The sequence below is a fragment of the Mobula hypostoma genome, chromosome 5, assembly GCF_963921235.1.
Source record: "Mobula hypostoma chromosome 5, sMobHyp1.1, whole genome shotgun sequence".
Classification (NCBI taxonomy): domain Eukaryota; kingdom Metazoa; phylum Chordata; class Chondrichthyes; order Myliobatiformes; family Myliobatidae; genus Mobula; species Mobula hypostoma.
Genome location: NC_086101.1, coordinates 107,929,582 through 107,957,554, shown reverse-complemented (window position 1 = coordinate 107,957,554; position 27,973 = coordinate 107,929,582). Strand labels below are relative to the sequence as shown.

At 45.6% G+C, this 27,973-nt stretch overlaps 1 protein-coding gene across 3 annotated transcripts; it reads right to left on the bottom strand.

Moving 5' to 3' along the window:
* Positions 1–305: 305 nt before the first annotated feature.
* LOC134346897 (PHD finger protein 23-like) lies at positions 306–27,973 on the bottom strand. 3 transcript variants are annotated; one of them, XM_063048723.1, is made up of 5 exons: positions 27,509–27,973; positions 26,478–26,509; positions 25,441–25,533; positions 17,510–18,095; positions 306–5,507 (listed from the first exon to the last, which is right to left on the bottom strand). In XM_063048723.1, the coding sequence occupies exons 1-5, from the start codon at positions 27,534–27,536 to the stop codon at positions 5,458–5,460; spliced, it is 789 nt and encodes a 262-aa protein (XP_062904793.1). In that variant the 5' UTR covers positions 27,537–27,973; the 3' UTR covers positions 306–5,457. The 3 variants fall into 3 exon arrangements, with proteins under 3 accessions (XP_062904793.1, XP_062904791.1, XP_062904792.1); XM_063048721.1 differs by lacking the exon at positions 306–5,507 and adding an exon at positions 8,336–11,727; XM_063048722.1 differs by lacking the exon at positions 306–5,507 and adding an exon at positions 8,336–8,786.

Here is a 27,973-nt window from a genome sequence, read left to right as displayed (position 1 = left end):
TTAGAATAGAATAGAGCTTAGTCATTGCTCAGGACAACGAGATTGCAGTTCTACTCCAGTCCGTGTAAAACTGATAGTTACGATGCATGCTTAGTTACAACAAAAGTTCCCATATTCCTCCCATGGTCCACTCTCTTCTCCTATCAGACTCCTTCTTCAGCCCTTTACCTCTTCCACCCATCATCTCTCAGCTTCTTACTTCATCACCCCACCCCACCTGCACACCTTCCCCCTCACTTGGTCCTTCCTTTCACCTGCCAGCTTGTACTCTTCCCCCTCCCTCCACCTTCTTATCCTGGCTTCTGTCCCCTTCCCTTCCAGTCCTGATGAAGGGTCTCAATCCAAAATGTCAACTGTTTATTCATTTCCATGGATGCTGCCCAACCTGCTGAGTTTTTCCAGCAGTGTGTGTGTGCGTGTGCGTGCGTGTGTGTGTGTGTGTGTGCGTGTGTGTGCGCGTGCGCGCGTGTGTGTGCGTGTGCGCGCGTGTGTGTGTGCGTGTGTGTGCGTGCGTGTGTGCGCGTGTGTGTGTGCGTGCGTGCGTGTATGTGTGTGTGTGCGTGTGTGTACGCGTGTACGTGTGTGTGCGCGCGCACGCGTGCGTGTGTGCGTGTGCGCGCGTGTGTGTGCGTGTGCACGTGTGTGTGCGCGCGCGTGCGTGTGTGCACGTGTGTGTGTGCGCGCGTGTGTGCACACGTGTGTGCGTGTGTGTGCGTGCGTGTGTGTGCGTGTGTGTGTGTGCGTGTGTGTGTGCGCACGTGTGTGTGTGTGCGTGTGTGTGTGCGCACGTGTGTGTGTGTGTGTGTGTGTGTGTGTGTGTGTGTGCGTGTTTTTTTTTAGTCATTGCCGACACTTGTCTGATGGTAGAACATTCCGAAAGCTAATTAGATACTGGAATTAAATTTTAAAATATCTTTGATCCAAAGCTGTGGATTTGGGAGGAGGTAGCACTGGTTGTCTTGCTCCTGGGACCGGCCAAACTGGCTATCCATGGGTCACAGAGGTGGGCAACTGAGGGCTCCACCCCTGTTGACTGCCTAGCAATCTTACAGGGGTAAGTTCGTGCTCAGCTGCTCCTGGAAAGAAAATGTGTGGTGTCCACAGTCACTATGGAGGAGTTCTGGGATCATTGCACACTGAAGGGGATAAATGGCATCCTGAATATAAGCAGCAGATAGAGTTAAACTCAGAAAAGTGTTAAGATATTCACTTTGGAAGGTCGAACTTGAAGGAAGAGTACAGGGTTAATGATAGGATGTAGAGGTACAGAGGGATCTTGGTGTCCAGTCACGTAAGTTGTTGGGGTGGGTAAGAAGACATGTGGTGTGTTGGAGTTCATTACTCGGGGGAGGGGGATGGGGATTGAGTTCAGGAGCCATGAGATAATGTTGCAGCTCTATAAAATCCTGGTTAGACCACATTTGGAGTGTTCAGTTCTGATCGCTTCATTATAGGAAGGGAGTGGAAGCTTTAGTGAACGTGCAGAGGAGATTTACCAGGCTGCTGCCTGGGTTAGAGAGTATGACTTATGAGGAAAGGTTGAGTGAGCTGGGACTTTTCTCTTTGGAGTGAAGGAGAATGAGAGGTGACTTGATAGAGGTGTACAAGACGATAATAGCCATAGATAGAGTGGGTAGCCAGAGACTTTTCCCCGAGGTGGAAATGGCTAATGCATGGGTGGATATTTTAAGGTAATTAGAGGAAAGATGGGGGGCGGGGGATGTGAGAAGTATGTTTTTTACATGGAGAAAGAGGCGAGTATGTAGGACACCCTGCCAGCAGTGGTGGTAAAGGCAGATACATTTTTTTTAGATTATGGGGACACTCAGTCCTCATTTTGGGCATTTAAAAAACACTTAGATAGGCACCAGGAATGATAGAAAAATGGAGGGAGGTCTATGTAGGGAGAAGGGTTAGAGTAAGTTAAAAAGTCAAAGTTAAGAAGGGCTTGTACTATGTTGTAATGTTCTGTGTTCGATAGTTAAGAGTTACAAACAACACAGAAACAGGCCCTTCAGCCCATTCAGTCAAACCTACCTGCTATTCTGCCTAGTCTCACCAACCTTCACCCTCTAACCCTTCCCATCCAAACTTCACTTAAATACAGTAGCTGTCGCCCTTTAACCTTGGTATCATCCAGACTCAAAGTTCAAAGTACATATACGTCACCATTACAACCTTGAGATTCCTTACTTTGTGGGCATTCACAGTAAGTACAAAGATACACAATAGAATCAATGAAAAACATACACAACAGACAGACAAACAACCAACGTGCAAAAGACAAACCATGAAAATACAGAAACAATACATAAATAAATAAATATTAAATTTTGAGAACGTGAGATGAAGAGTCTTCGAATGTGAGTCCATAGGTTGTGGGAACAGTTCAGCTTTGCATTGAGCGAAGTTATCTCCTCTGGTCCAACCTTGCCATGGTTGGAAGGCTTGTGTGCCTCAACCACCGGGAGAGCTTTGTTGGTTGGAGTCAGGGCTTTGTGCTTTGGCTCTTGGTAGGGTCACCCGTGCTAAACAGGTCAAAGGGTGGAGGCCAGACTGAGTGGTCCACCGGCCCTCCAGATTCGGGGGCTCAGCTCAGGGCTAACAACCCTGACTGGTCAAACAAAGTTGTTACGGAAATAGCAATGAAGAATCCTTCAATATCTGAGTGAGATGGGATTCCTGAGCCTCCACCCAGGACTGCAGTGAAAATGGAGAGGAATCTATCAACACGGTGAACATCGTCAGAGATGGAGGACCTTCATAGGTGTAACGGGCAGTAAGCAGAACCTGGTGGTACGGAAATATTTTAATTTGACTGCTGTTTAGTTATTGTTGTAGTGACTTGCAGAACATTTAATAAACTTGCTTTTGTGAAAAACAAGCCCTGGGTGTTAAGCAAATACAATTCATGATGGATTTCAGAAATTAAAAGACAACATAAGTTAGCAGATTTCTGAATGACCTGAAACGATAACCTGTTTCTCTCCTCTTATACGCTGCTTGATTCCGGAGGTAGAGGCCTGAAGGTCAAAGCCCCTGGGTCAGCTTGTCCAAAAGTCAGAAGCCCGATATCTGAGAGTCTGGGTCACGGACAGAAGGTTGAAGTCCTGATGTGGAGATTCTGAGGCCAAGGACTGGAGGCCCGATGTGGCCTATCCTGGGTTTGGAGGCTGTGTGTGTGAGAGAGATGGTGAGTGGGAAAGGGGATTGTTGTGCTATTTCTTTTGTCTTGCTTTATTCTGTTATTGTTGTTGCTGACTGTGTTGTTCTGCTGAACATTGTGGGTATGCTATGTTGGTGCTGGAAGCGTGGTGTCACCTGTAGTCTGTCACAAGCACATCCTCGGACTGTGTTAGTCATTGACGCAAAAAGTTGCATGTTTGGATGTACATGTGACATATAAAGCTCGTCTTCATCTGTGAATGCAGTAAGAAATAGTTTAAGAAGGTGGCAAAAAGTGAGAGAAAACCAGTCAAAAGAATAAATGTTCTTAAACCTTGCTTGGGAAGAGGTTTAGGAAAGTCAATCCTTATTTCGGACACAGTTTAGGCCTTAGCAAGACTTGGGATGTACATTTAAACTAGCCCACCATAATTCCTACAAACAGTTGTGGTGGAGTTCCGGTAGCATTGGTTTGTGTCTGTCCCCAAAGTAGACTATTACCCAGGATCGAAATAAGCTGCAGAGCATTGTGGACTCAGTCAGCTCCATCATGGGCACTATCCTCCCCAGCATCCAGGACAACCTCAAGGAGCGATGCCTCAAAAAGGCAGCATCAATCATTAAGCACCCCCATCACCCAGGGTATTCCCTCTTCTCATTGCTACCATCAGGAAGGAGGTACAGGAGCCTGAAGGTACACACTCAACAATTCAGGAACAGCTTCTTTCCCTCTGCCATCCGATTTCTGAATGGACATTGAACCCATGAACACCACTTCACTACTTTTCTTTTTGCATTACTGATTTGATTTAACATATATTTCTTACTGTAATTCAGTTCTTAAAATTATGTCTTGTACTGCACTGCTGCCACGTAACAACAAATTTCACGACATATGCTGGTGATATTAAACCTGATTTTGATTTTCTGAAGAGTGAATTCAGAAACCAAAGGTGCAAATGGACCTTCGATTGAGTCAGTAGTAAGGAAGGGCAAATGCATTCATTTTGAAGGGACGAGAATATAAAAGCAAGACCATGAAGCCGAAGCTTTATAAAGCTCTGGGAAGACCCCTTTTGGGGCATTGTGAGAAGTTTTGGGCCTTGTAAGAAAGCATATGCTAGCATTTGAGAGGGTCCAGAGGAGGTTCACAAGAATGATCCTGGGAATAAAAGGGTTAATGTATGAGTATTCGATGGCTCAGGGCCTGTAGTTGCTGGAGTTTAGAAGAATGACGGGGGATCTATCTGAGTTGTAGATTGGATCAGTTGAGAGTTGAGGTTATCCACGCCGGTTCAGGAGCCAGGTGGCTGTAGGGTAATAACCGTTCCTGAACCTGATGGCATGGAGCCCAGTGGTTGTAGGGTAATAACCGTTCCTGAACCTGATGGCCTGGAGCCCAGTGGTTGTAGGGTAATAACTGTTCCTGAACCTGATGGCGTGGAGCCCAATGGCTGTAGGGTAATAACCGTTCCTGAACCTGATGGCGTGGAGCCCAGTGGTTGTAGGGTAATAACCGTTCCTGAACCTGATGGCGTGGAGCCCAGTGGTTGTAGGGTAATAACCGTTCCTGAACCTGATGGCGTGGAGCCCAGTGGTTGTAGGATAATAACCGTTCCTGAACCTGATGGCCTGGAGCCCAGTGGTTGTAGGGTAATAACCGTTCCTGAACCTGATGGCGTGGAGCCCAATGGCTGTAGGGTAATAACCGTTCCTGAACCTGATGGCGTGGAGCCCAATGGTTGTCGGGTAATAACTGTCCCCAATCCTGGTGGTGTGGAGCCTGAGACTCCTGTACCTCCTGAAAGTACAGGTAAGTGTAGGCACGTTATCTTGGCGCTGGATGTGCGGCAACACTTGTGGGCTGCTCCTAGCACATCCTTAGGTTGTGTTGGTTGTTAAGGCAAACAATGCATTTCCCTGCATGGTTCCATGTACAAGTGATCAATAAATGAATCTGATTCTGAGTGGTGAGGATGGTGGGGGTCCTTAATGACAGATACTTTCTTGTGGCAGCACTCCTTCTAAATGTGCTCAATGGTGGGGAGGGCTTTTCCAGTGATGGACTCGGCTGCATCCACCACTTTCTGTTGACTCTTCTGTTCCTGGGCGTTGGTGGCTGTGATGCAACCAGTTCGGATACTCTCCACTCTGCATATATAGATGTTTGTCAAAGCTTTTTGGTGACATGCTACATGTATGCAAACTTCTAAGAGAACCGGTGTCGTGCCTTCTTCTGTTAATTTTTACATGCACAATTTGTCTTCTTGCACATTGGTTGTTTGTCAGTCTTTATGTATAGTTTTTCATGAATTCTGTTGTATTCCTTTGTCTGTAAATGCCTGTGAGAAAATGAATCTCAAGGTAATATATGGTGATATACATGAACTTTAACAGTAAATTTGACTGACTTGAGAATGGCAATGGCCACATACAGAGCCATCTCCGTGGGTGGCAACACTCACTGTCACCGCCTTGCGCCCTGATTGTTCTGAGCAATGCGAACAACTCCCTCCCAAAGCACCATTCCGATGCATATCACGGGCGGCACTAATTGGCGAGACACCCCAGACTATACCTTCCCTTCTTCCCTTTTGTTCTCTGCTGGAACAACGGACTGATTTGCCGAGTGATTTGGGAAACTCATCCCTGCCGGGCAGCTGCTGGCTAATTACAGGAAGCTGGACTTTCTAAACAAGCTTGGGAGCAAACCTTCAGAGTGACACGTTTGCACGGCCCACAGGGATGTACGCCGCCGTGCTCTCTGTTTTATTTACAGAGCCTCGGGCGGGATGAGACATAAATAGACCGGCTGTTGACAGCCCATCCGTCGCTTGGGATCCGCTCTCCATCCATCTGTAGCCACCTCCCAGGGCCCTCCTCAATTGTCGGCTAATGGGGTCTCATTTCACTGGGCAAGGTCAGCGATCACAGGCACAGATAAGGAACCATCACGCCTCAGCGCTGCAATGTGGCTCCTGTCCTCAGTGCCTCGCCCTCGTACGATTCTGCACCAAGGTGGGGTCCCTGTTCTATTTTTACCCACAGTTAAAAGTGCCAAGTTAGATGAACGACAATGGCCCAGAACATCAGTCAGGAGGTCAGGCTGCCCTTTGCATGGATTCAGGCAATTAAAAAAATTACAGATACAGTACAGTCACAGGGCCTTCTAGACCAGCAAGTTCACACTGCCCAATTAACCTACTAACCTGTACATCTTTGGGATGTGGGGGGAAACAAGAGCACCCAGAGAAAACCACAGTCATGGTGAGGAAATACAAACTCCATACACCACAGCAGCAGGAAGTGAACACCAATCTTACCTGCAATAGCCTTGCGCTAACTGTCACACTTCCGTTCTCACCACAGTAACACCCTTACATCCTCTATGGTGTGCTTTGCCCAAGACTGGAGTTCAGAGGAGTGAGAGGGACCTTACTGGGTGTTCAGATGGAGGCTAAGATCATGCAAGTTCTTAGAAGTAAAGGGTCAAGAGGAGCGTCCATTTTAGACGGGCATGAGATCCAATCTCTTTCCCCGGAAGGGTAAAAAATACTTATTTAGAAAAATGCTGGGCTACGTGGGAAGGGTTAGGGTGAGATTAGTTTAAAAGGTTGACATAACATCATGGACCAAAGGGTCTCTATTGTGCAGTAATGTTCTAGAGATACAGAACAGTAACAAACTCTTCCTTCCAGCCTGTGCTGCCCAATTATACCCAAGAGATCAATTCACCTACTAAGGGAATGTGGGAGGAAACCCATACGGTCACAGGAAGAACGTACGAACTCCTTACCGGCAACGGGCCGGAAATGAACCCAGGTCACTCTTGTAGTAGCCATATGCAATATACTGCCCAAATTTGGCTGCAGCTCTAAGTCCTTCCTGCAGTCCTGGCTGCTGTGCTAAAGGGACAATACAATGGCACTGGAGAGGATGGAGAAGTAGTTTACAGTTTTGTTGGAACTGGAATATATTTTTAGAGGAGAGAGTGCAGAGGAGATTCACAAGAACATCATGAATAACGCTTTAGAGTGCTGGCGATTGGGGTTCAATTCCTGCCGTTGTCTGAGTGGAGTTTGCACATTCTCCCTGTGACTGTGTAGGTTTCCTTCCACATTCCAAAGACATCCGGGTTAGTAGGTTAATTGGTCACATGGGTATTAATGGGCAATGAGGGCCTGTTACTGTGCTGTATCTCTAAACACACAACCCCGCAACTCCCTTACCCACATTCAGCTGAGATGTCATTGACACTTCTCCCTCAACTACAAACACAGGAGCTGACCACCTCAGCTCTTCCACCCCCTCTTGTCCACGTTGAGGTTTTAAGTCCCACTCCACGGTCTCGAGTTTAAAAATTTAGGCTGCTATACCTTATGCATTTCTTGGAAGTGCTGCCTACTCTCATGCATTGGACAGTGAAAGCTTCACCCGGTGAGACTCAAGATCCCTCAGTTTCATTATAGGCAGCAAGGAAGATCCTCCAATACTCAAAGCAAATACCTATTCCAATTCAAACATTGTACTATCCAGTTACTATACCCGTATGGTTTCTTTCCCCACAGTGATTACACCACAAAAAAAATATTCTAAGTCTCCTTGGAAAGTTTGGATATTTGAAAAAAAGAGCAAAGCATTTCTAGACCTCACATTAAATCGTTCATTTTTGACCTCATGTTGAAAAATTAGTGGATGTGGCTTGTTGACTATCTCACTGAAACCTATGTTGAAAGGCCCAGATAGTGGATGTGGAGATGTGGGTAAGTCTAGGGCCAAAGGGCACAGCCTCAGAAGAGAAGGAACCTCACCTTTAGAACAAAGATGAGGAGGAATTTCTTTACCTGTCATTGCCACAGACAGCTGTGGAGGCCAATTCATTTTGTGTATCTAAAGTAGAGGTTGACAGGTTCTTGATTAGTAAGTGTATCAAAGGTTATGGAGAGAAGGCAGGAGAATGGGGTTGAGAGGGAAAATAAATCAGTCATGACAGAATGGTGGAACGGACTCAATGGCCTAACCCTAATGTCTTGTGGTTTATCAGAATTCAGTGAATAAACACAGGTAACAAGCAGAAACTATTAGCAGTGGTATCAAATGTTCAGTTAACTAGTTAGCAACTAGCTCTTATAAAACAACACATACACAACAGTTACAAAAAAAACAACCTTTTTATTTTCTCCAAAAGTGTTGGATCCTTTATCAGAATCTTCTTCCTACAGACACTTATTTACAACAGCATTGCAAAAATACAGCTTCAGTCGACATCCCTGAGGCTCTGGGCAGCAACTTTCCACAGGTGCTCACAGTTCAAAACCCATTCAACCTCATGCTCTGCACTGAAGTTACATGGAGTCCCATGCAACATCAAAACGAAGACATACAGAGTATGTTTGAGTGGAAATACAGGCATGCTGTGACCATACCCAATCCTCCTCAAATCACTGAATGGTGGTGGGCAGCAGTCAGCTGTTCCCACCAATTCCCATGTTCCATCTTCCACCCTTGAACCAGCATCAGACAGCGACAGATTATTTAACAACAGACACGAGATTTTGCAAATGCTGGAAATCTTAAGGAACACACAAAAGGCTGGAGGAACTCAGCAGGCCAGGCAGCATCTATGGAGAGAAATAAACAGTTGGACATTTTGGGCTGAGACCCTTCATCAAGTCTGGAAAAGAAGGAGGCAGAGTCGGAATATAGTGGGGGGAAAGGGGAAGGAAATAAAAACTGACAGATGATATTGAAACCAGGTGAGGGGGAGGCTGGATAATGTGAGAAGGTGGGAGGTTATTGGTGGAAGAGGTAAAGGACCAAAGGAAATATGACAGTGGACCATGGGAGAAAGAAGGGTCCGTCACCCAACCTTACCCATCATCTGCTAGCTTGTGCTCCTCGCCGCCTTCCTATTGCCTTCTTCTCTATTCCTTTCCAGTCCTGAAGGGCCACAGACTGAAAAATCAAATCTTTATATCCCTCCATAGCTGATGCCCGACCTGCTGAGTTCCTCCAACATTTTGTGTATTTGATAACTGGACACAAGACCAACCAGCAATCCTCCTATACCTCCCCCCTCCTCCCCAGACAAGACTGCTTCCACTCCCGTGTTTTCCACAAAGGGCAGTGAACTCAGAGCCTTACACAGTCACTGTGGTTCAGTTGCTCATGGCCAGGCTGACCTGCTCAAGCTGGCCACCTTCCTTAACTTGTAACCTGCCCCATTTTTCCAAACAAGGAAGAAACCAGCCCAAACTTGGAACATCAAGTTTGACATCAAACCATCAATAATTAAAAATAAAGGCAGAGATCGTGGTAGTCTGCTTCAACTCTCCTCCCTACTCTCTCAATCAAAGCAGAGCCACACCACCCACAGCTGACCAAGGGCAAACTCTGCTGCCAATGCCCAGTGAGGATATTCTGGCCCTGCTCTGCAAAGGCACGCTAAGTATTTTCAGAATGTGTGTCACTTGGATTTCACCCACCCTTTGTAGTTTCAGACTGTTGGAGATTTGCTCCAAGCTACTGAGTCCTGAGTAAATGAATATTAATTCCTTTGTTTTATCCCTGCTTCCGGTTTACACCTTATTATCTGGACTTCAGCACCCTCACTTCAACTCCCAGCACAAGACACAACTACTGCCATTTGTTCTTTTCCCTCTCTGTAGGGCACAGATGGACGGAACGATGTTTTCAGAATGGATGCACAATGCTGAGCAGGGGCAGGAGATGCAACCACAGAGTAGGGTCACAAACACCAAACGTTCCTGCTGCTTAACTGGCCCTACGATTCTCAGCTCTGAGTGGGGGATCAAGCAAAGATCAATCTCACAAGTAGGTGATTTTCCCAGACCTCATCTCCCCATCCATCCAACCCCTCCACTTCACCCAAGGACAAAGTAATTAAGCCCAATATGCTGACTTGGCTGTAAAAGGTCAGGGGGATGGGACAGGAGATAAAAATTAAAATATAGGAATCTGCTTTGCCTAGATTTAATGAGTTATTATAGGATTCTCATCTCGTTTATGCTCTGAATCTAAAGAACTGAAAGACAAGGAGGATACAGCTTACAAACATCTTGAATCATGACATCTCCCCACAACATCCCATAGACTCGATTCTGCAACCCCCACCGTGAGGCATATGGTGCTGTCTCTCCACACCAGTTAATTTAGCCAAACTCCACTTTCAAAACCTCACATTTCAAACCCTGCAGATTTCTTTCAAAGCTACAAGTTTAACACTGCGCACAATTCAAGATCAGACCTGTGTCAAAGCCTTGTTTAATCCGGTCTACCTTTCACAGACAACACATGCATATTATCCCTCTGAATTCAATCTTAAAATATCCGGGTCTCTCGTACTATGAAAATAAACCTCCAGTATTTAAATAAAGAAAGCTTTCAATTCCAGCAAGGGGCAGTGGAATCCAAATGGATTTGGTGGCGCACAGCCCAAAATGGGAGCTTGGAAGGTTCACGGACGCCCAGTTAAAACGCTGACCTAATTCAACTTCTGGCTGAACCACATCTGGCTTGCATCCCTAGACACTTCAACGCGCCAACATCCAAGACATAAAGGCTACCATCACTGTGCCTAGGGAACAGAGGCAGCAACAAAAACAAACTCTTGCTAGGAACTGCGCACAGAATAGTCTCACTGGTCAACAAATCGCTAACGAAAGTACTTAAACCTCCTAGTCTGTTTCCAATTCAAACCCAAGGTTGCTCAAAAAAAAAACAAAAGCAGAAAAAACTTTCATAAATGGAGGAAGTTATTATTTATTTGATATTCACTTTTCCGCCCAGTCCTTCCATGATGGTTGAGTGCGCCATGCTCAGACAAAGACGAAACATCCCATCTGAACAGGGACAACTGACCTGCCTTCTAATCAAGGCTTTCCTGGTACTGACAAAAACACTCATAAGTACATTATTCCATTCTTCTTGGATAAGGAAGCAGTAAAGAATCTTTTTTTTAATGCCAGCTGCGACCATTCTGAGGACAGACTTGAACTGCTTCGCCAGCTAAAACAAAATCATTGCTCCAGACAGTTAAGATATCTTGATGGGGTAAAACAAATGGTCTTGCTCTTGTACCCAAACCTTTCATTCTGACCCTTAAGGTACTGAAACATGAATGGGATGCATCCAGAATGAAACATCCACACTTTTACAAGTGTTTGCAGATCCCTTACAGTTCAAGCAAGACTTACTTCTTTCTCCTGGGTGGTCTGTTAGATCCTCATCCCCACCCACCCCAAGTTTCTTTAGTTGACCTTGACCTTGCTTATTCTGTAAGTTTGTGTTTTGCCTCAGACGAGTCACAAGAACAGACTCACGAGGAGTTCATTCATGGAACTTTCTTCTGGCTTGAACCAGGCTTCCTGCCTTCTCTTGCATCTCTGCACTTCTCACAGAAGAACACATCAGGAACGTTGGACTTTCGGATTCGGGCACAGGACAGGTGGATCCAGGTGTTGCATTGGTTACACTCGATCATTGGACGGCCTGCGAAGGGCTTCCGACAGTAGCACGTCACCAAGCTCCAAGAGTCATCGTCTGGAACAAACACAAGATTCACCATCAGCTTGAACTCACATCTAAACTCAGTGCACCTTCTGCACCTCTCATCAATAACCATGTCCAGGACACTCTCCTCACCCTGAGCAACTACATCTTGCCAACAGCAAATGTGCCCATTTCAAAAGGACACAAACTCAATTTTCTATCATCTAGGTGTCTACCTAAGTTTCTTAAATGCCCATAATGTATCTGCCTCTACCACCAGCCCTAGCAGGGCATTCTATGCACTGTGTAAAAAAAACTTGCCTCTGACATCATATTAGCCATTTCTAGCCTGGGAAAAGTCTCTGGCCGTCCACTCGATCAATGTCTCCAGGAATTTTACAGACCTCTATTAAGCCACTTCTCATCTTCCTTCACTCCAAAGAGAAGTAACAATTAGGTCAGGAGTTGCCCATCCTCTCTCCCTCTATTTTTAAAATAGCACAGCAATATTTATTATCCTTCAGCTTGGTAGAATCTTTCCAGAACACACAGATTTTGGACAATAATCAGTTTGTGGAACTATTCCCATGGAGAAGCATGAGATGCAGTTGATTATTTATTGATAGCCTCTGGGAAATGCTCTTTATGAGACTAAAAATAAATTTTTATCAATTCTGATTGAAAAACAAGAAGGAAAACTATGGAAGATTAAGCCAGGCCCTTTGGCCCAACTCATCTATGCCAACCAAAACGACTACCAAGGCTAGCCTCATTTCTGTGTTTGGCCCACAAACTCTAAACATTTCCTACCCATCTACAAACGTTTGTAATTTATTTATTTAGCGACACAGCATGGTAGCTGGCCCAATGAGACTACCCTATTACACCACATGACCAATTAACCTACTAACTGCGCATGCCTTTGGATTGTGGGAGGAAACCAAAGCAGCTGGAAGAAACTTATGTGGTCACAGGGTGAACGTACAAATTCCTTACAGACAGTGGTGGGAATTGAACCCCGATCACTGGAGTTGTAATAACCATCCTAAATTATATCCTTTCCAGCTTTCTTGGTTTCATATTCTGACCACCCTGTCTGAACAAGTTACCCTTAGGTTCCTTTTAAATCTTTTCCCCTTACCTTAATTCTGTGCCCTCCTCTAGGTTTCAATACCCCTATCTGAGGAAAAGCAAGCTGAGATGTTAACTCCATTTCCCTTTCCGCAGAAGCTGTGTGACTTGGTGAGCACCTCCAGTGTTTCTGATTTTTATTTTACAAACTCTAAACAGCAAAACGAAATTTTAAAAGTGGGGGCACAAGAGACAGGTGTAATGTAGATGAATGTGGGGGGGGATAATTTCATGGAAACCTATTGAATATTGAAAGACCTAGACAGGGTGGACGTGGAGAGGATGTTTCCTATAGTGGGGGAGTCTAGGACCAGAGGGCAAAGTCTCAGAACACAAGGACATCCCTTTAGTTTAGAGATGAGAAATTTCTTTAGCCAGATGCTGGTGAATCTGTGGAATCCACTGCCAAAGATGACTGTAGAGTCTAATCACTGGGTTTCTCTACCGGAGGTTGATAGGTTCTTGGTTAGTGGGGGCGGGTGGGGGGGGTGGAACAAAGGTTACAGGGAGAAGGCACAAGAATGGGGTTGAGGGAAAATAAAGTAGCCATGATCAATTGCAGAGCAGACTCAATGGCCTAATTCTGCTGAAATCTGGAGTAATGGACAAACTGCAGGAGGAGCTCAAGAATGTTGATTTTAAGGTCATGGAGACTGGGGATGTTCACCAAAATAGAGCTCCAAGCTTCATTCTTTCAAAACCCTCCATGGAGAACATTGTCTCTTTGCCAACATTTTTCACACCACCGCCAACTCAACTTGTGTACCAAAAATAAATAAATATTTATTTTTTATGGTTTCTTAAGAATGAATATATATATATATATACACACACACACACACACACACACAGAAAAAGGTCCAATACACAGATCCAAAATCCTTTCAGTCGTAGCTTATTGCAGTTGAAGAACAAAATTAAATTCACAAAATTATTGGTAAAAAAATGACATAAATCATTTGAACACACAGACAGAAGGTGTTGAATCACTGTGGATTGAGCTAAGGAACTGTAAGGCTAAAAAGACTCTGATGCAAGTTGTATACAAACACCCAAATAGTAGTAAGGATGTTACCTACAAATTACAACAGGAGATAGAAAATGAATGCCAAAAGGACAAAGTTATAATAGTCATGGGTAGTTTCAACACGCAGGTAGATTGGGGAAATCAGATTGGCGCTGGATTACAAGAGGGGGAATTTCTAGAGTGCCTATGAGATGGCTTTTTAGAGCAGCTCATGGTTGAGCCACTAGAGAATCAGCAATTTTGGATTGGGTGTTGGGCAATGAAACAGAATTGGTAAGAGAGCTCAAGATAAAAGAACCCCTGCGGGCAAGTGATCATATTATGATCAAATTCACTCTGAAATACGAGAAGGTATAGTCAGATGTGTCAGTATCATAGTGGAGTAAAGGGAATTACAGGGGCATGAGAAAGGAGTTGGCCAGAACTGATTGGAAAAAAACACTGGCAGACCAGCAATGGCAGGATTTTCTGGAAGCAATTCAGAAGCACAGGATATATACATCCCAAAGAGGAAGAAGTATTCTAAAGAAAAGACAGAACCGTGGTTAACAAGAGAAGTCAAAGCTAACATTAAAGCCAAAGAGAGGGCATATAATAGAGCAAAAATTAGTTGGGAGTTAGAAGATTGGGAAGCTTTAACAAACCAACAGAAGACAACTAAAAAAGTCATCAAGTTAAAGATGGAATATAAAAGTAAGCTAGCCAATAATATTAATTAGGATACCAAAAGCTTCTTTAGATAGAGTATTAAAGAAGCGAGAGTGGATATTGGACCGCTGGAAAACAATGCAGGAGAGGTAGTTATGGGGTGGGGGGAGCAATGAAATAGTGGATGAACTGAATAAGTAGTTTGCATCGGTCTTCATTGTGGAAGACACTAGCAGTATGGTGGAAGTTTCAGGTGTCGGGGGCGTGTAGTGTATGAAGTTACCACTACTGGAGAGAAAGTTCTGGGAAACTGAAAGGTCTGAAAGTCACCTAGACTAGATGGTGCACACACCAGAATTCTGAAAGAGGTGGCTAAAAAGATCATGGAGGCGTCAGCAATAACCTTTTAAGAATCACTAGATTCTGGAATGGTTCTGGAAAGCTGGAAAATTGCAAATGTCACTCCACTCTTCAAGGGAGAGAGGCAGAAAAAAAAACATGAACCTATAGGCCAATTAGTCTCACCTCAGCGGTTGGGAAGATGTTGGGAGTCAATTGTTAAGGACATGGTTTTGAGGTACTTGGAAGCACATGATTAAATAGGCCATACTCAGCATGGTTGAAGAGAAAATCTTGCCTGCAAAATCTGTTGGAATTCTTTGAAGAAATAGGATAGACAAAGGAGAATTGGTTGATGTTGTGTACTTGAATTTTCAAAAGGCCTTTCACAAGGTGCCACACATGAGGCTGTTTTCACAAGCTATGAGCCATGGTATTACAGGATGGCTTCTAGTATGGATAAAGCGGTGGCTGATTGGCAGCAGGCAAAGAGTGGGAATAAAGAGCCTTTCCTGACTGGCTGCCAGCAACTAGTGGTGATCCACAGGGGTCTGTGTTGGGACCAATTCTTTTTATGTTATATGTCAATAATTTGAATGATAGGATTGATGGCTTTGTTGCTAAGTCTGCAGACGATATGAAAATAGGTGGAGCAGCAGGTAGTTTTGAGGAAGTACAGAGGCTATAAAAGGACTTCAATTTGGAGAAGGGCAAATAAATGGCAGATGGAATACAATGTCAGGAAATGTATGGTCATGCATATTGGTAGAAATGAAAGGGTTGAGTATTGTTTAAATGGAGAGAATATGGCCAAATTCTTCTCCTTTATCTTAATGGTACGTCAGCATTCATTTTGAGGACTAAGATGTAAAAGCAAAGATGTAATGTTGAAGCTTTATAAGGCACTGGTCAGACTGCAATTGGAGGACTGAGAGCAGGTTTGGGCCCCATAAATCAAGAAAGATGTGCTTGCATCGAAGAGAGTTCAGGGAAGGTTCACGAGAACGATATGGGAGTGAAAAGCTTAATGTATGAGGAGAATTTGATTTGATGGCTCTGGGTCTGTACTTGCTGAATTTAGAAAGTGGTGGTGCAGGGGTGTATGGGGGAGAACCTCATTGAAAGCTACAGAATAATGACAGGTCTGGATAGGGTGGACCTGAATGGAGAGGATGTTTCCAATACCATGAGAGCCTAGGACCAAAGGGCACAGCCTCAGAAGGACGTCCCTTCAGATGACGAAGAATTTCCTTAGCCAGAGGGTGGTGAATCTGTGGAAATTATTGCCACAGACAGCTGAAGGCCAAGTCATCGGGCACATTTAAAGCAGAGGGTGATAGATTCTTGATTAGTAAAGGCGTCAAAGGTGACAGGGAGAAGGCAGGAGAATGGAGTTGAGGGGAAAAATAAAGCAGCCTTGATGAAATGGCAGAGCAGACTCGATAGGCCAATTGGCTATTTCTGCTCCTATGTCTTATGGTCTAAGTTTTACATTTTTAGTTGACCAACACCCCCCCCCCCCGAAAAAGTTAACACTTAGCAGGGGAAATTATAAAAGGGAAGGTTGGGCTTTGGGAAAGAGGAAGAAAACCAAAATTACATCTAACTATTTCACTCTTCACTATTGCTGTATGTTTTTCCAGACAATATCTACAACAGCTTTTCAGTAATTGCTGTTTCTGAACCTGACAGATTCGCCTTCTTTTGACTTCTCCACATTTCCCATCTATTTACACCTTCTCGAGATTGGGTACCTTACTAATCCAACCAGCAATTGGTCCTACTTGTTTTCCCGTGGCCTCAGCTCTACCTACTCGCTTCTCTTCTCTACAAGTTAGAATGTGCCCATTTTAAACTTTCCTGGTTTTGAAGGCCACACTAAAAAGTCATCTGCTTCCATCTCTACCAGTACAGCCCAACCTATTGAATAGTGACAATTCTCTTTGTGATGTGATTTCTACTGAAGTGTGATTACAGTGGTTTAGCAGACTAATGGTTGCCCAGTGGTAAGCTTAGCACTATTACAACACCAGTGACCTGGGTTCAATTCCCACTGCTGTCTGTGAAGAGTTTTTACCTTCTCCCCATGATTGTGTGGGTTTCCTCCGGTATCCCCCCACGTTCCAAAGACATATGGTTTAGCAGGTTAATTGGGCGGTGTGGGCTCGTTAGGCCAGATACTGTGCTGTATCTCTAAATAAACAAAAATAATTAACAACCAAATTCTGACCAATGAGATGACTGACCTATTCAATTAGAGTTAGTATCAATCCTGGAGAACTCTAACAAAATACTGGAGGAACTCAGCAGGTCAGACAGCATCTATGGAGAGGAATAAACAGTCGACACTGAGCTGAGACACTTCTTCAGGACTCACTTGGCAACAGTATCACAAGGACACCCTGGACCACATCATCAACTCAGTACAATGGGAAATACTTTTTGCTCTTTTCTATAGTAAACTTCAAAGCTCATTATCTTTAGGGTGACAATAAGGCTGCAAGACATGCTCCAGAGATTCAAAGCTCTTTTTCACACCTCTGGACTGGACAGTCAAGTCAATCTTGCACTCAAGCTCAGAGATAGGGGTGACTTCTCCCTCACCTCCAAAGAAATATCAGGGCTAAATGGGCTGCAAATGCAAATTCAACCCCAGAACCAGAAGACAACAAACTAGTCAAAACTGACCTGATTCCACCATAATGTCCTCATCCATTATCCGCGGCTCACCCTCACTGGAGCTGGTCTCCCCGTCATGACTATTTCCCATGCTGAGGCATTCTTCAATTTCCATTTTACAGTTTTTGGTGTAAGCCACCTCAGCAGTGGGTCTCAGAGGTTCGGAGAGGAAGTTTGCCTTTACCACCTCCTCGTCGGAGTCCGTCTCGCTCAGGGAGCTCTTGACCTTTTTCTCGGTTCTCTCATTTTTCAGCTTCCGCTTCTTGCTTCTTTTGATGCGGGCAAAGCCGGACTTCTCCCCATCCAGGCCCCTCTGTGGCGGTTCCGCCTCCAGGCTCCATCTCTTGCCCTTCCGCTCCTTTTTCTTCTCTGCTGCTGGAGGGGGGTAGAGGGCATCCTTCAGCTTCAGTCTGTCCAGCAGCACGCCGTCTGACTTCAGCCGGTGGAAGCCATTCCCCTTGGAGGACTTTGCCTTCTTTACAAAGTTCTGGATAGTGTCAAAGTCAATAGACTGAGTGGAATCCCAGCTGTCGCTGTCCACCACACTCTCAGTCCTGAGGGGTGAATTTGAACTGGACTGTGTCCATTCACATTCCTGTAAATTTAAAATGCAAAGAGAATTTACAATGTTACAGAATCAAAGTTTTATTGACTGCCCCCTTCTCAAATGCACACACATTAAGAGCAAGTAAATAAAAAGCCATTCGGTCCCCCAGTCCTGTTCTTCCATTCAAAAAATCACAGCTGACTATCTGACAATTAGAAGGCAGAATACAGGGATAATGGCAGGACAAAAGAACAAGGGATCTTAAGGTTTACATCCACAGATCCCTCAAATTTGCCACATAAGGGTTGTTAAGAAGGTATATAGTACGTTGCCCTTTATTAGTTAGGGGATTGAGTTCAATAGCCACAAGGTAATGTTGCAGCTCTATAAAGCCTTGGTTAGATCCCGATCAAAACGTTTCCATAGAGGGCTTCCAGACCGTTTGGGCTGACCGGAATTGCACTGAGAGTGGTAAGCGTAAGGAAGGGGGGCTTGCTGTTCTGGTAAACAACAGATGGTGCAATCCCGGTCATATTACAATCAAGGAACGTGTTTGTAGGCCGAATATTGAACTTTTTGCTGCTGGACTCCGGCCATATTATTTGCCAAGGGAAATCTCACACGCAACTGTGGTTTTTGTGTACAAGCCTCCCTCTGCCAACCCCACGTCGGCATGTAACATCATTTACACCGTCATAGCCAGATTACAAACCCAGCACCCAAGTGCCCTCATTACCATCTTGGGTGACTTCAACCATGATACCATGGCTAGAACACTGCCCAACTTCATGCAGTATGTGAGTTGCACAACCAGAGGGGAGAGGACTCTGGATTTGCTGTATGCTAACGTTAAGGATGCATACAGCTCCTCTCCCCTCCCCCCATTGGGAAGGTCAGATCACAACCTGGTGCATCTAAAACCCTGCTACATGCCTCTGGTGAAGAGTAAACCTGCAACCTCGAGGACAGTGAGGAAATGGTCGGAGGAGGCTTATGAGGTGCTCCAGGGTTGTTTTGAGGTGACAGACTGGCAGGCACTCTGTGAGTCACATGGAGAGGATATTGATGGGCTCAGAGAGTGCATCACTGATTACATCTACTTCTGTGTGGACTGCAATGTTCCGACAAGAACTGTCCTTTGTTATTCAAATAACAAGCCATGGGTGACAAAGGACATCCTGAACGCTAAAAAGAGGGCGTTTAGAGATGGAGATAGGGAGGGGCTGAGGGCAATACAGGGGGACCTGAAAGCCAGGATCAGGGAGGCTTAAGACAGGTATAGGAGGAAGCTTGAGTGGAAACTCCAGCAGAACAACATGAGAGAGGTCTGGAGGGGGATGAGGACCATCACTGGGTTCCGGCAAACTAGCAACAAGAGGAGCTGAAGGCAGTGTGGACAGGGCCAACGAATTTAACCTGTTCTTTAACAGATTTGACATTGTGGGCCCTGCCCATCCTTCCACGAGTCATCTGTTGTCGGCCCCCAACCAACACATATTCCACTCTCCCCTCCTACCCCTCCTCACAGTCCCCCACCCTGCTCCCATGACTATACCCCTTCCCCACATGAAACCACCACGGTGGGCTTCACAGCTGAACAGGTGAGAAGACAGCTGAAATGTCTCAACCCAAGCAAGGCTGCAGGCCCGGATAGTGTCAGAACCAGGGTGCTTGCTCAAAGCCTGGGCCCCTCAGCTATGTGGAGTACTTTGCCATGTCTTCAACCTGAGCCTCAGTCTCCAGAGGGTTCCTGTGCTGTGGAAGACATCCTGCCCTGTCTCTGTTCTGAAGACACCGCGCCCCAGCGGCCTCAATGACTGCAGACCGGTGGCATTGACCTCCCACATCATGAAGACCCTGGAGAGACTTGTTCTGGAGCTGCTCCAGCCTATGGTTAGGCCACACTTAGATCCCCTCCAGTTCGCCTACCAGCCCCGGCTAGGAGTTGAGGATGCCATCATCTACCTGCTGAACCATGTCTACACCCACCTAGACAAGCCAGCGAGCACTGTGAGGGTCACGTTTTTTGACTTCTCCAGTGCGTTCAACACCATCCGCCCTGCTCTGCTGGGGGAGAAGCTGACAGTGATGCAGGTGGATGCTTTCCTGGTATCATGGATTCTTGATTACCTGACTGGCAGACCACAGTACGTGTGCTTGCAACACTGTGTGTCCGACAGAGTGATCAGCAGCCCTGGGGCTCCACAGGGGACTGTCTTGTCTCCCTTTCCCTTCACCATTTACACCTCGGACTTCAACTACTGCACAGAGTCTTGTCATCTTCAGAAGTTTTCTGATGACTCTGCCATAGTTGGATGTATCAGCAAGGGAGATGAGGCTGAGTACAGGGCTACGGTAGGAAACTGTCACATGGTGTGAGCAGAATTATCTGCAGTTTAATGTGAAAAAGACTAAGGAGCTGGGGGTAGACCTGAGGAGGGCTAAGGCACCGGTGACCCCTGTTTCCATCCAGGGAGTCAGTGTGGACATGGTGGTGGATTACAAATACCTGGGGATACGAATTGACAATAAACTGGACTGGTCAAAGAACACGGAGGCTGTCTACAAGAAGGGTCAGAGCTGTTTCTATTTCCTGAGGAGACTGAGGTCCTTTAACATCTGTCGGACGATGCTGAGGATGTTCTACGAGTCTGTGGTGGCCAGTGCGATCATGTTTGCTGTTGTGTGCTGGGGCAGCAGGCTGAGGGGAGCAGACACCAATAGAATCAACAAACTCATTCGTAAGGCCAGTGATGTTGTGGGAATGGAACTGGACTCTCTGACGGTGGTGTTTGAAAAGAGGATGCTGTCCAAGTTGCATGCCATCTTGGACAATGTCTCCCATCCACTACATAATGGACTGGATGAGCACAGGAGTACACTCAGCCAACTACTCATTCCACCGAGATGCAACACTGAGCATCACAGGAAGTCATTCCTGCCTGTGGCCATCAAACTTTACAACTTCTCCCTTGGAGGGTCAGACACTCTGAGCCAATAGGCTGGTCCTGGACTTATTTCCTGGCATAATTTACATATTACTATTTAATTATTTATGGTTTTATCACTATTTATTTATGATGCAACTGTAAGGAAAACCAATTTCCCTCAGGATCAATAAAGTATGACCATGAGATCACACTTGGAATGTTGTGCTCAGTTCTGGTCACCTCATTATAGAAGGATGTGAAAGCTTTAAAGAGGGTGCAGAGGTGATTTACCAGGACGCTGCAAGTCTTATGAGGTAAAGTTGAGCAAGCTGAGGCTTTTCTCTTTGGAGCGAAGTAGAATGAGGGGTGACTCAATAGAGGTGTATAAATGGCAGGGTGGAAATGGCTAATAACGGGGCATAATTTTAAGATGATTGGAGGAAAATTCAGAGGGGATGTCAGAGGTAGGTCTTTTCACACAGGATGCTGTCAGGACAAGACAGCATGTCTTGTGAGGGAATGTTCAGCGACCTAGCGCTTTTCTCTTTGGAGCAAAAGAGGATGAGAGGTGACTTGATAGAGGTGCATAAGATGATAAGAGGATAGTTAGTGGGCAGACAGCACCTCTTTCCCAGCTGGAAATACACAACAGGTGCAGGAGTAGGCCATTTGGCCCTTCGAGCCAGCATCACCATTCAATGTGATCATGGCTGATCATCCACAATCAGTACCCTATTCCTGCCTTCTCCCCATATCCCTCGACTCCGCTATCTTTAAGAGCTCTATCTAAATCTTTCTTGAAAGAATCCAGAGAATTGGCCTCCACTGCCTTCTGAGGCAGAGCATTCCACAGATCCACAACCCTCTGTGTGAAAGTTTTTCCTCAACTCCATCCTAAACTGTCTACCCCTTATTCTTAAACTGTGGCCTCTGGTTCTGGACTCCCCTAACATCGGGAACATGTTTCCTGCCTCTAGCGTGTCCAATCCCTTAATAATCATATATGTTTCAATCAGATTCCCTCTCATCCTTCTAAATTCCAGTGTATACAAGCCCAGTTGCTCCAATCTTTCAACATATGACATTCCCGCCATCCCGGGAATTAACCCAGTGAACCTACGCTGCACTCTCTGCATAGCAAGAATGTCCTTCCTCAAATCTGGAGACCAAAACTGTACACCATACTCCAGGTGTGGTCTCACCAGGGCCCTGTACAACTGCAGAAGGACCTCTTTGCTCCTATACTCAACTCCCCTTGTTATGAAGGCCAGCATGCCATTAGCTTTCTTCACTGCCTGCTGTACCTGTATGCTTACTTTCAGTGACTATTTCCTGAGGAGATTGAGGTCCTTTAACATCTGCCGGACGATGCTGAGGATGTTCTACGAGTCTGTGGTGGCCAGTGCTATCATGTTTGCTGTTGTGTGCTGGGGCAGCAGGCTGAGGGTAGCAGACACCAACAGAATCAACAAACTCATTCGTAAGGCCAGTGATGTGGGGATGGAACTGGACTCTCTCCGGTGGTGTCTGAAAAGAGGATGCTGGCTAAGTTGCATGCCATCTTGGTCAATGTCTCCCATCCACTACATAATGTACTGGATGGGCACAGGAGTACATTCAGCAAGAGACTCATTCCACCGAGATGCAACCCTGAGCGTCGTAGGAAGTCATTCCTGCCTGTGGCCATCAAACTTTACAACTCCTCCCTTGGAGGGTCAGACACCCTGAGCCAATAGGCTGGTCCTGGACTCATTTCCTGGCATAATTTACATATTACTAATTAATTATTTATGGTTTTATTACTATTAATGGTGCAATTGTAACGAAAACCAATTCCCCCTCGGGATCAATAAAGTATGACTGTGACTGATGAACAAGGACACCCAGATCTCGTTGTACTTCCCCTTTTCCTAACTTGACACCATTCAGATAGTAATCTGCCTTCCTGTTCTTGCCACCAAAGTGGATAACCTCACAGTTATCGATATAAAACTGCATCTGCCCACTCACTCAACCTGTCCAAGTCACTCTGTATTCTCATAACATTCTCCTTGCATTTCACACCGTCACCCAGCTCTGTGTCATCTGCAAATTTGCTAATGTTACTTTTAATCCCTTCATCTAAATCATTAATGTATATTGAAAATAGCTGTGGTCCCAGCACCGAGCCTTGCGGTACCCCACTAGTCACTGCCTGCCATTCTGAAAAGGACCCCTACTCTTTGTTTCCTGTCTGCCAGCCAATTTTCTATCCATGTCAGTACTCTACCCCCAATACCATTTGCTCTAATTTTGCCCACTAACCTCCTACATGGGACTTTATCAAAGGCTTTCTGAAAGTCCAGGTACACTACATCCACGGGCTTTCCCATATCCATTTTCATAGTTACATCCTCAAAAAATTCTATAAGATTAGTCAAGCATGATTTCCCCTTCGTAAATCCATGCTGACTCAGACCTACCCTGCTACTGCTATTTCATCTTTTATAATTGACTCCAGCATCTTCCCCACCACTGATGTCAGACTAACTGGTCTAGAATTGCCTGTTTTCTCTCTCTCTCCTTTCTTAAAAAGTGAGATAACATTAGCTACCCTCCAATCCTCAGGAACTGATCCTGAATCTATAGAACATTGGAAAATGATTACCAATGCATCCATGATTTCCAGAGCCACCTCCTTAAGTACCCTGGGATGCAGACCATCAGGCCCTGGGGATTTATCAGCCTTCAGTCCCATCAGTTTACCCAATACCATTTTCTGCCTAATGTGAATTTCCTTCAGTTCCTCCGTTACCCTAGGTCCTCTGGCCACTATTACATCTGGGAGATTGTGTCTTCCCTAGTGAAGACAGATCCAAAGTACCTGTTCAGCTCGTCTGCCATTTCCTTGTTCCTCATAATAATTTCACCCCTTTCTGTCTTCAAGGGCCCAACTTTGGTCTTAACTGATTTTTTCCTCTTCAGGTCACTAAAGAAGCTTTTACTATCCTCCTTTATATTCTTGGCTAGCTTACCTTTGTACCTCATCTTTACCCCCATATTGCCTTTTTAGTTATCTTCTGTTGCTCCTTAAAAGTCTCCCAATCCTCTGGCTTCCTGCTCATCCTTGCTATGTTATACTTCCTCTCTTTTATTTTTATACTGTCCTGGCTTCCCTTGTCACCCACTGTCGCCCCTTACTCCCCCTTAGAATCTTTCTTCCTCTTTGGAAGAAATAACTAATACGAGAGGACATAATAAGATGATTGGATGAGGGAACGTCAGAGGTAGTTGTTTTTTTAAAAAAAAAACCAGAGTGATGGTTTGATGGAACTCGCTGCCAGGTTGGGTGGTAGAGGTGAATACATTCCAGACTTTTAAGAGACTGTTAGGTAGACACATGGATTAAAGAAAAATGGAGAGCTATGTAGGATTAATCTAAGAGTAGGTTAAAAGGCTGGTGGGTCTGAATTGTGTTGAAGTATTCTATGTTCTTCCCACCCTTGCAGTAACAGCCCCTGATGCCCCACACTGTGATCAGTTTCAATATGCTACAGACCACCCCCAGATTAATAATACCCATTTTATGAAAATCCCAAAATTAAATAAGCTTCAGTATTAATCAAAAGTGAAATGTACGCATGTCTGTTTGTTTTTAAGAAACAGAACAAGTTTCTCTCTCCCCACTCTAGCAATTGTTCTTTCCTATCAGTCTTGTGTGTTTTTGTAACCATTCCATTACAATCCTTCTCAGGATACAAATGCCCAACTTAGGCAACACGCACACAAAATGCTGGAGGGACTCAGCAGGTCAGGCATCCACGGTCAATCTTTCTGACTGAGACTGGAAAGATAGGAGTACAAGCTGGCAGATGATGGGTGGACTAACAAGGGGGAAGGTGGGTGGGTGCCTGCCCCTTGTTCCCTTTCCTCCAAGGTACATTGCCCCATATCAGATTCCTTCTTTCTGTGTTTTTTTTGAAGTGGGCCACCCCTTACAAATTTTACAATGCTCCCACTGCATGGCAATTGGAACAACCTCTACACAAGCTGATGATGAAGTCCTGCTGAAGGGCCTCCGGCCAAAGCATCAACCATTTATTGCCATACACGTTGCCTGACCTGCAGAGTTTCTCCAGCATTTAGCGTTTGTTACTCTGGATTTCCAGCATTTACAGAGTCTCGTGTTTATGTTCTACATAGACTGAAAACTATTTGGAACTTTTTGCAAGTGGCAACAGACGCTAGAGTACTTGTAATTTTTAAGCAGAAATTGACTGACTAAATGTATATGAAGAAAGGGATGACTTACTGATTAAGGTAACAGACTAGCATTTAACAGCAGAACAGTATAATCTGTTCAGAGGTTTCCTGAATTTAATTCCCTTTGCCGGCTTTTCCCCACTCACTCAAGACAACTTTATATACATCCAAGTTGAAGCAAGGACAGGGGCTTCTATCTCAGAGAGGACTAGTGGGCTTACCTCCCTGGAGGGTGGAATGTATCCAGTGTACGCCAGAACGAAGTTGCAGAACTGATTGAAATCCTCCACCGTACGCTTCCGTTTCTCTGCTGGCTGCAGAGATACAAGACAATGAAGACAGGAAGTAAGGAAATCCTTAAAAGAGGTGCAACTGTACTAAAGCTTCAACAACTGTCCAGATATGATTTTATACTTGAAACCAAAGACTTTCTTTCCCATTACAAAATAAATTTTATTCATTATAAAATGTGATCTAGACATTCTCTTTGCCACTCTCCCATCAGGCAAAAGATGCAAAAGCCTGAAAGCACACATCGGCAGGCTCAAGGATTGTCAAGGAAGTCAAGGATTGCTATCAGACTCTTGAATGGATCTCTCATACAATAAGATGGCTGTTTGACCTTACAAGCTACATCATGGGCGCTGTACCTTATTGATTGTACTGCACTCTAAATGTAACATTTTCCTGTATCGTTATTGCTTTACCTTATTGCACCTCAATGCACTGTGTAAAGAATATTTAAGACCAGCTTTTCACTGTACTACACTAAACCAATGTCAAATTTAACACTAGTGGAATTGTACTAAAGCTTCAGCAACCATTGACATTAATGATTTTATAGACAGGTGATTTTCTTTCTCCCATTACAAAATGAACTCTCAGTATAACATATATACACACTAAAAGATAAAAGTACAAAACTCCTTACATTCTTAGTGTCATTTAGTCAATATTCAGTAGCTTTCAGTACTTTAAAAATGTAGTAACATTGGAACTCTTTCGTTGTTTAGGTGGGGTAGGAGAAAGAGAGGCTTCCCCACTGAACCCAGCCACTCCCATGTCCAGTCAACAGACTAAAGACTGTGGCCTTTGTAAAGGCTACACTGAAGATTATTTTCTTACCCGTTCTTGCCTAGACAAGGGATATTAGCGCCCATTTAGATAATGATGTTTCCACCAAGTGATGGAGATATTACTATTCAATGACTGAACAAAAGGTTATATTCTAATGGCAATAACAAATATAGTCACTCACCTGAGCGCACACACCAGCTGCCTGCAATGGATCTGAAAGAGAGGTAACCCAGTTAGAAACAATCACAAATATTAAACCGCAGATCGGTTAAGCAGGCAGAACAACCCCAATGTTGTAAACTCAGCCATTACCTGGAGCATCTAAACCCCCTTTCTCAGTCCTCTGACACCCCTCCCACACCCACCCTGCCCTATTATTTCAAACAGTCACCTCTCTTAGCTTTCCTCACCCACATCATAGACGATCCCACACATCTCAACCATCTAACCGTCTCCTGCGAAAGTCTGATCCATTTTCCCCGCATCCCTTCAACAAGTTCTCTACTCCTTCAGAACTCCCGCCATCACACACACCCATTCTCTCTCCAAGGCCCCAAACCCCTACATCACAACAGCCACCAAAACTTCACTCAACCCCCTCGATCCTCCAACCTCAAAACACCTCCTGGCCCCCTCGATCCTCCAACCACAAAACACCTCCACCACCCCCCCCGACATCTTCCTCTTCAAAACACCCCCGCCGCCACCTAGCTCCTCCAAAACATCCCCTATCTCCTCTCTTACCCCCTCCTGACCACCTTCCTCCCTAAAACATCCCCAACCACACCAGTCATCATCTGTCTCCGCAAAATACCTCCGGCCTCACTCCCCCCCCAAAAAGTAGCACCTCCCGAAGCCCCCAAATGAAAAATTCCCATCCCTTCTCTGTCCCATCCACCCTCCTCTCCACCTCCCCAAAACAGACTACAGGCCTATCGCTTCCCCTCACTACCAAACTCCCGGATTATTTCTCACAACACCCCCCTCAAAAAAGATCTTCGGGACCTTCGCTCTCATTTGCTGCCCTCCCCCTCCAATCCCTCTCTCCTCTCCTACCGGCATCCCCTCCCCCTCCCCACCCTTTCTCGGATCTATGGGCCTGGAAAAAGCCTCGACTCCCTCCTCTTCCCCCCACCCCCAACCTCCCTGCCCTCAGGTCTATGGGCCCGGGAACGGTCTCGGCTCCCTCCTCCTCCCCCACCCCCACCTCACCTTCTCCACTCTCCGCCATCTTCAGCATCTTCCTCCGCCAACGCGGTGCCCCGGCCGTCCGTCCGTCACTGCCGCTCAACGGCGGGCCCACCACCCAGGGGCGAGGCCCAGGCTCCGGTGGCTCGGGACCGGGACTGGGCCGTGTCCGTGTCCGGCTGCGCGCGCTCCGCCGCCTCGCGCCACTCGCCAAGCCCCCAGCTCACCGCGGTGACGTCACGCCCCGGTCCTGACCCCCCAAACAACTCAAGCGGCCCGCGGGAGCAAGAGGGCGGGGAGGGCGGAGCTGCTACAAACTGCACCGCAAACTTTACAGGATCCGAAATGCGCCGTTCGGTAGCGGTTAATTTGTGTGGAAATAATCACACAATGAGGCTGATCCACCACATTTGTTGAATTTCTGGCGATTCATCCGCACGCCTCCCCTCCCCACCACCCAGCGCCCACCACTTGTTTACTCACGGGGGG

Excerpts from the sequence above, each read along its gene's own strand:
- LOC134346897 (XM_063048721.1), bottom strand. The coding sequence starts at position 27,536 with ATGCTGAAGATGGCGGAGAGTGGAGAAG. Across the intron at positions 26,510-27,508 it reads GATGGCGGAGAGTGGAGAAG|ATCCATTGCAGGCAGCTGGT; the intron begins GTGAGGTGGGGG and ends CCTCTCTTTCAG. Across the intron at positions 25,534-26,477 it reads CAGCTGGTGTGTGCGCTCAG|CCAGCAGAGAAACGGAAGCG; the intron begins GTGAGTGACTAT and ends GTATCTCTGCAG.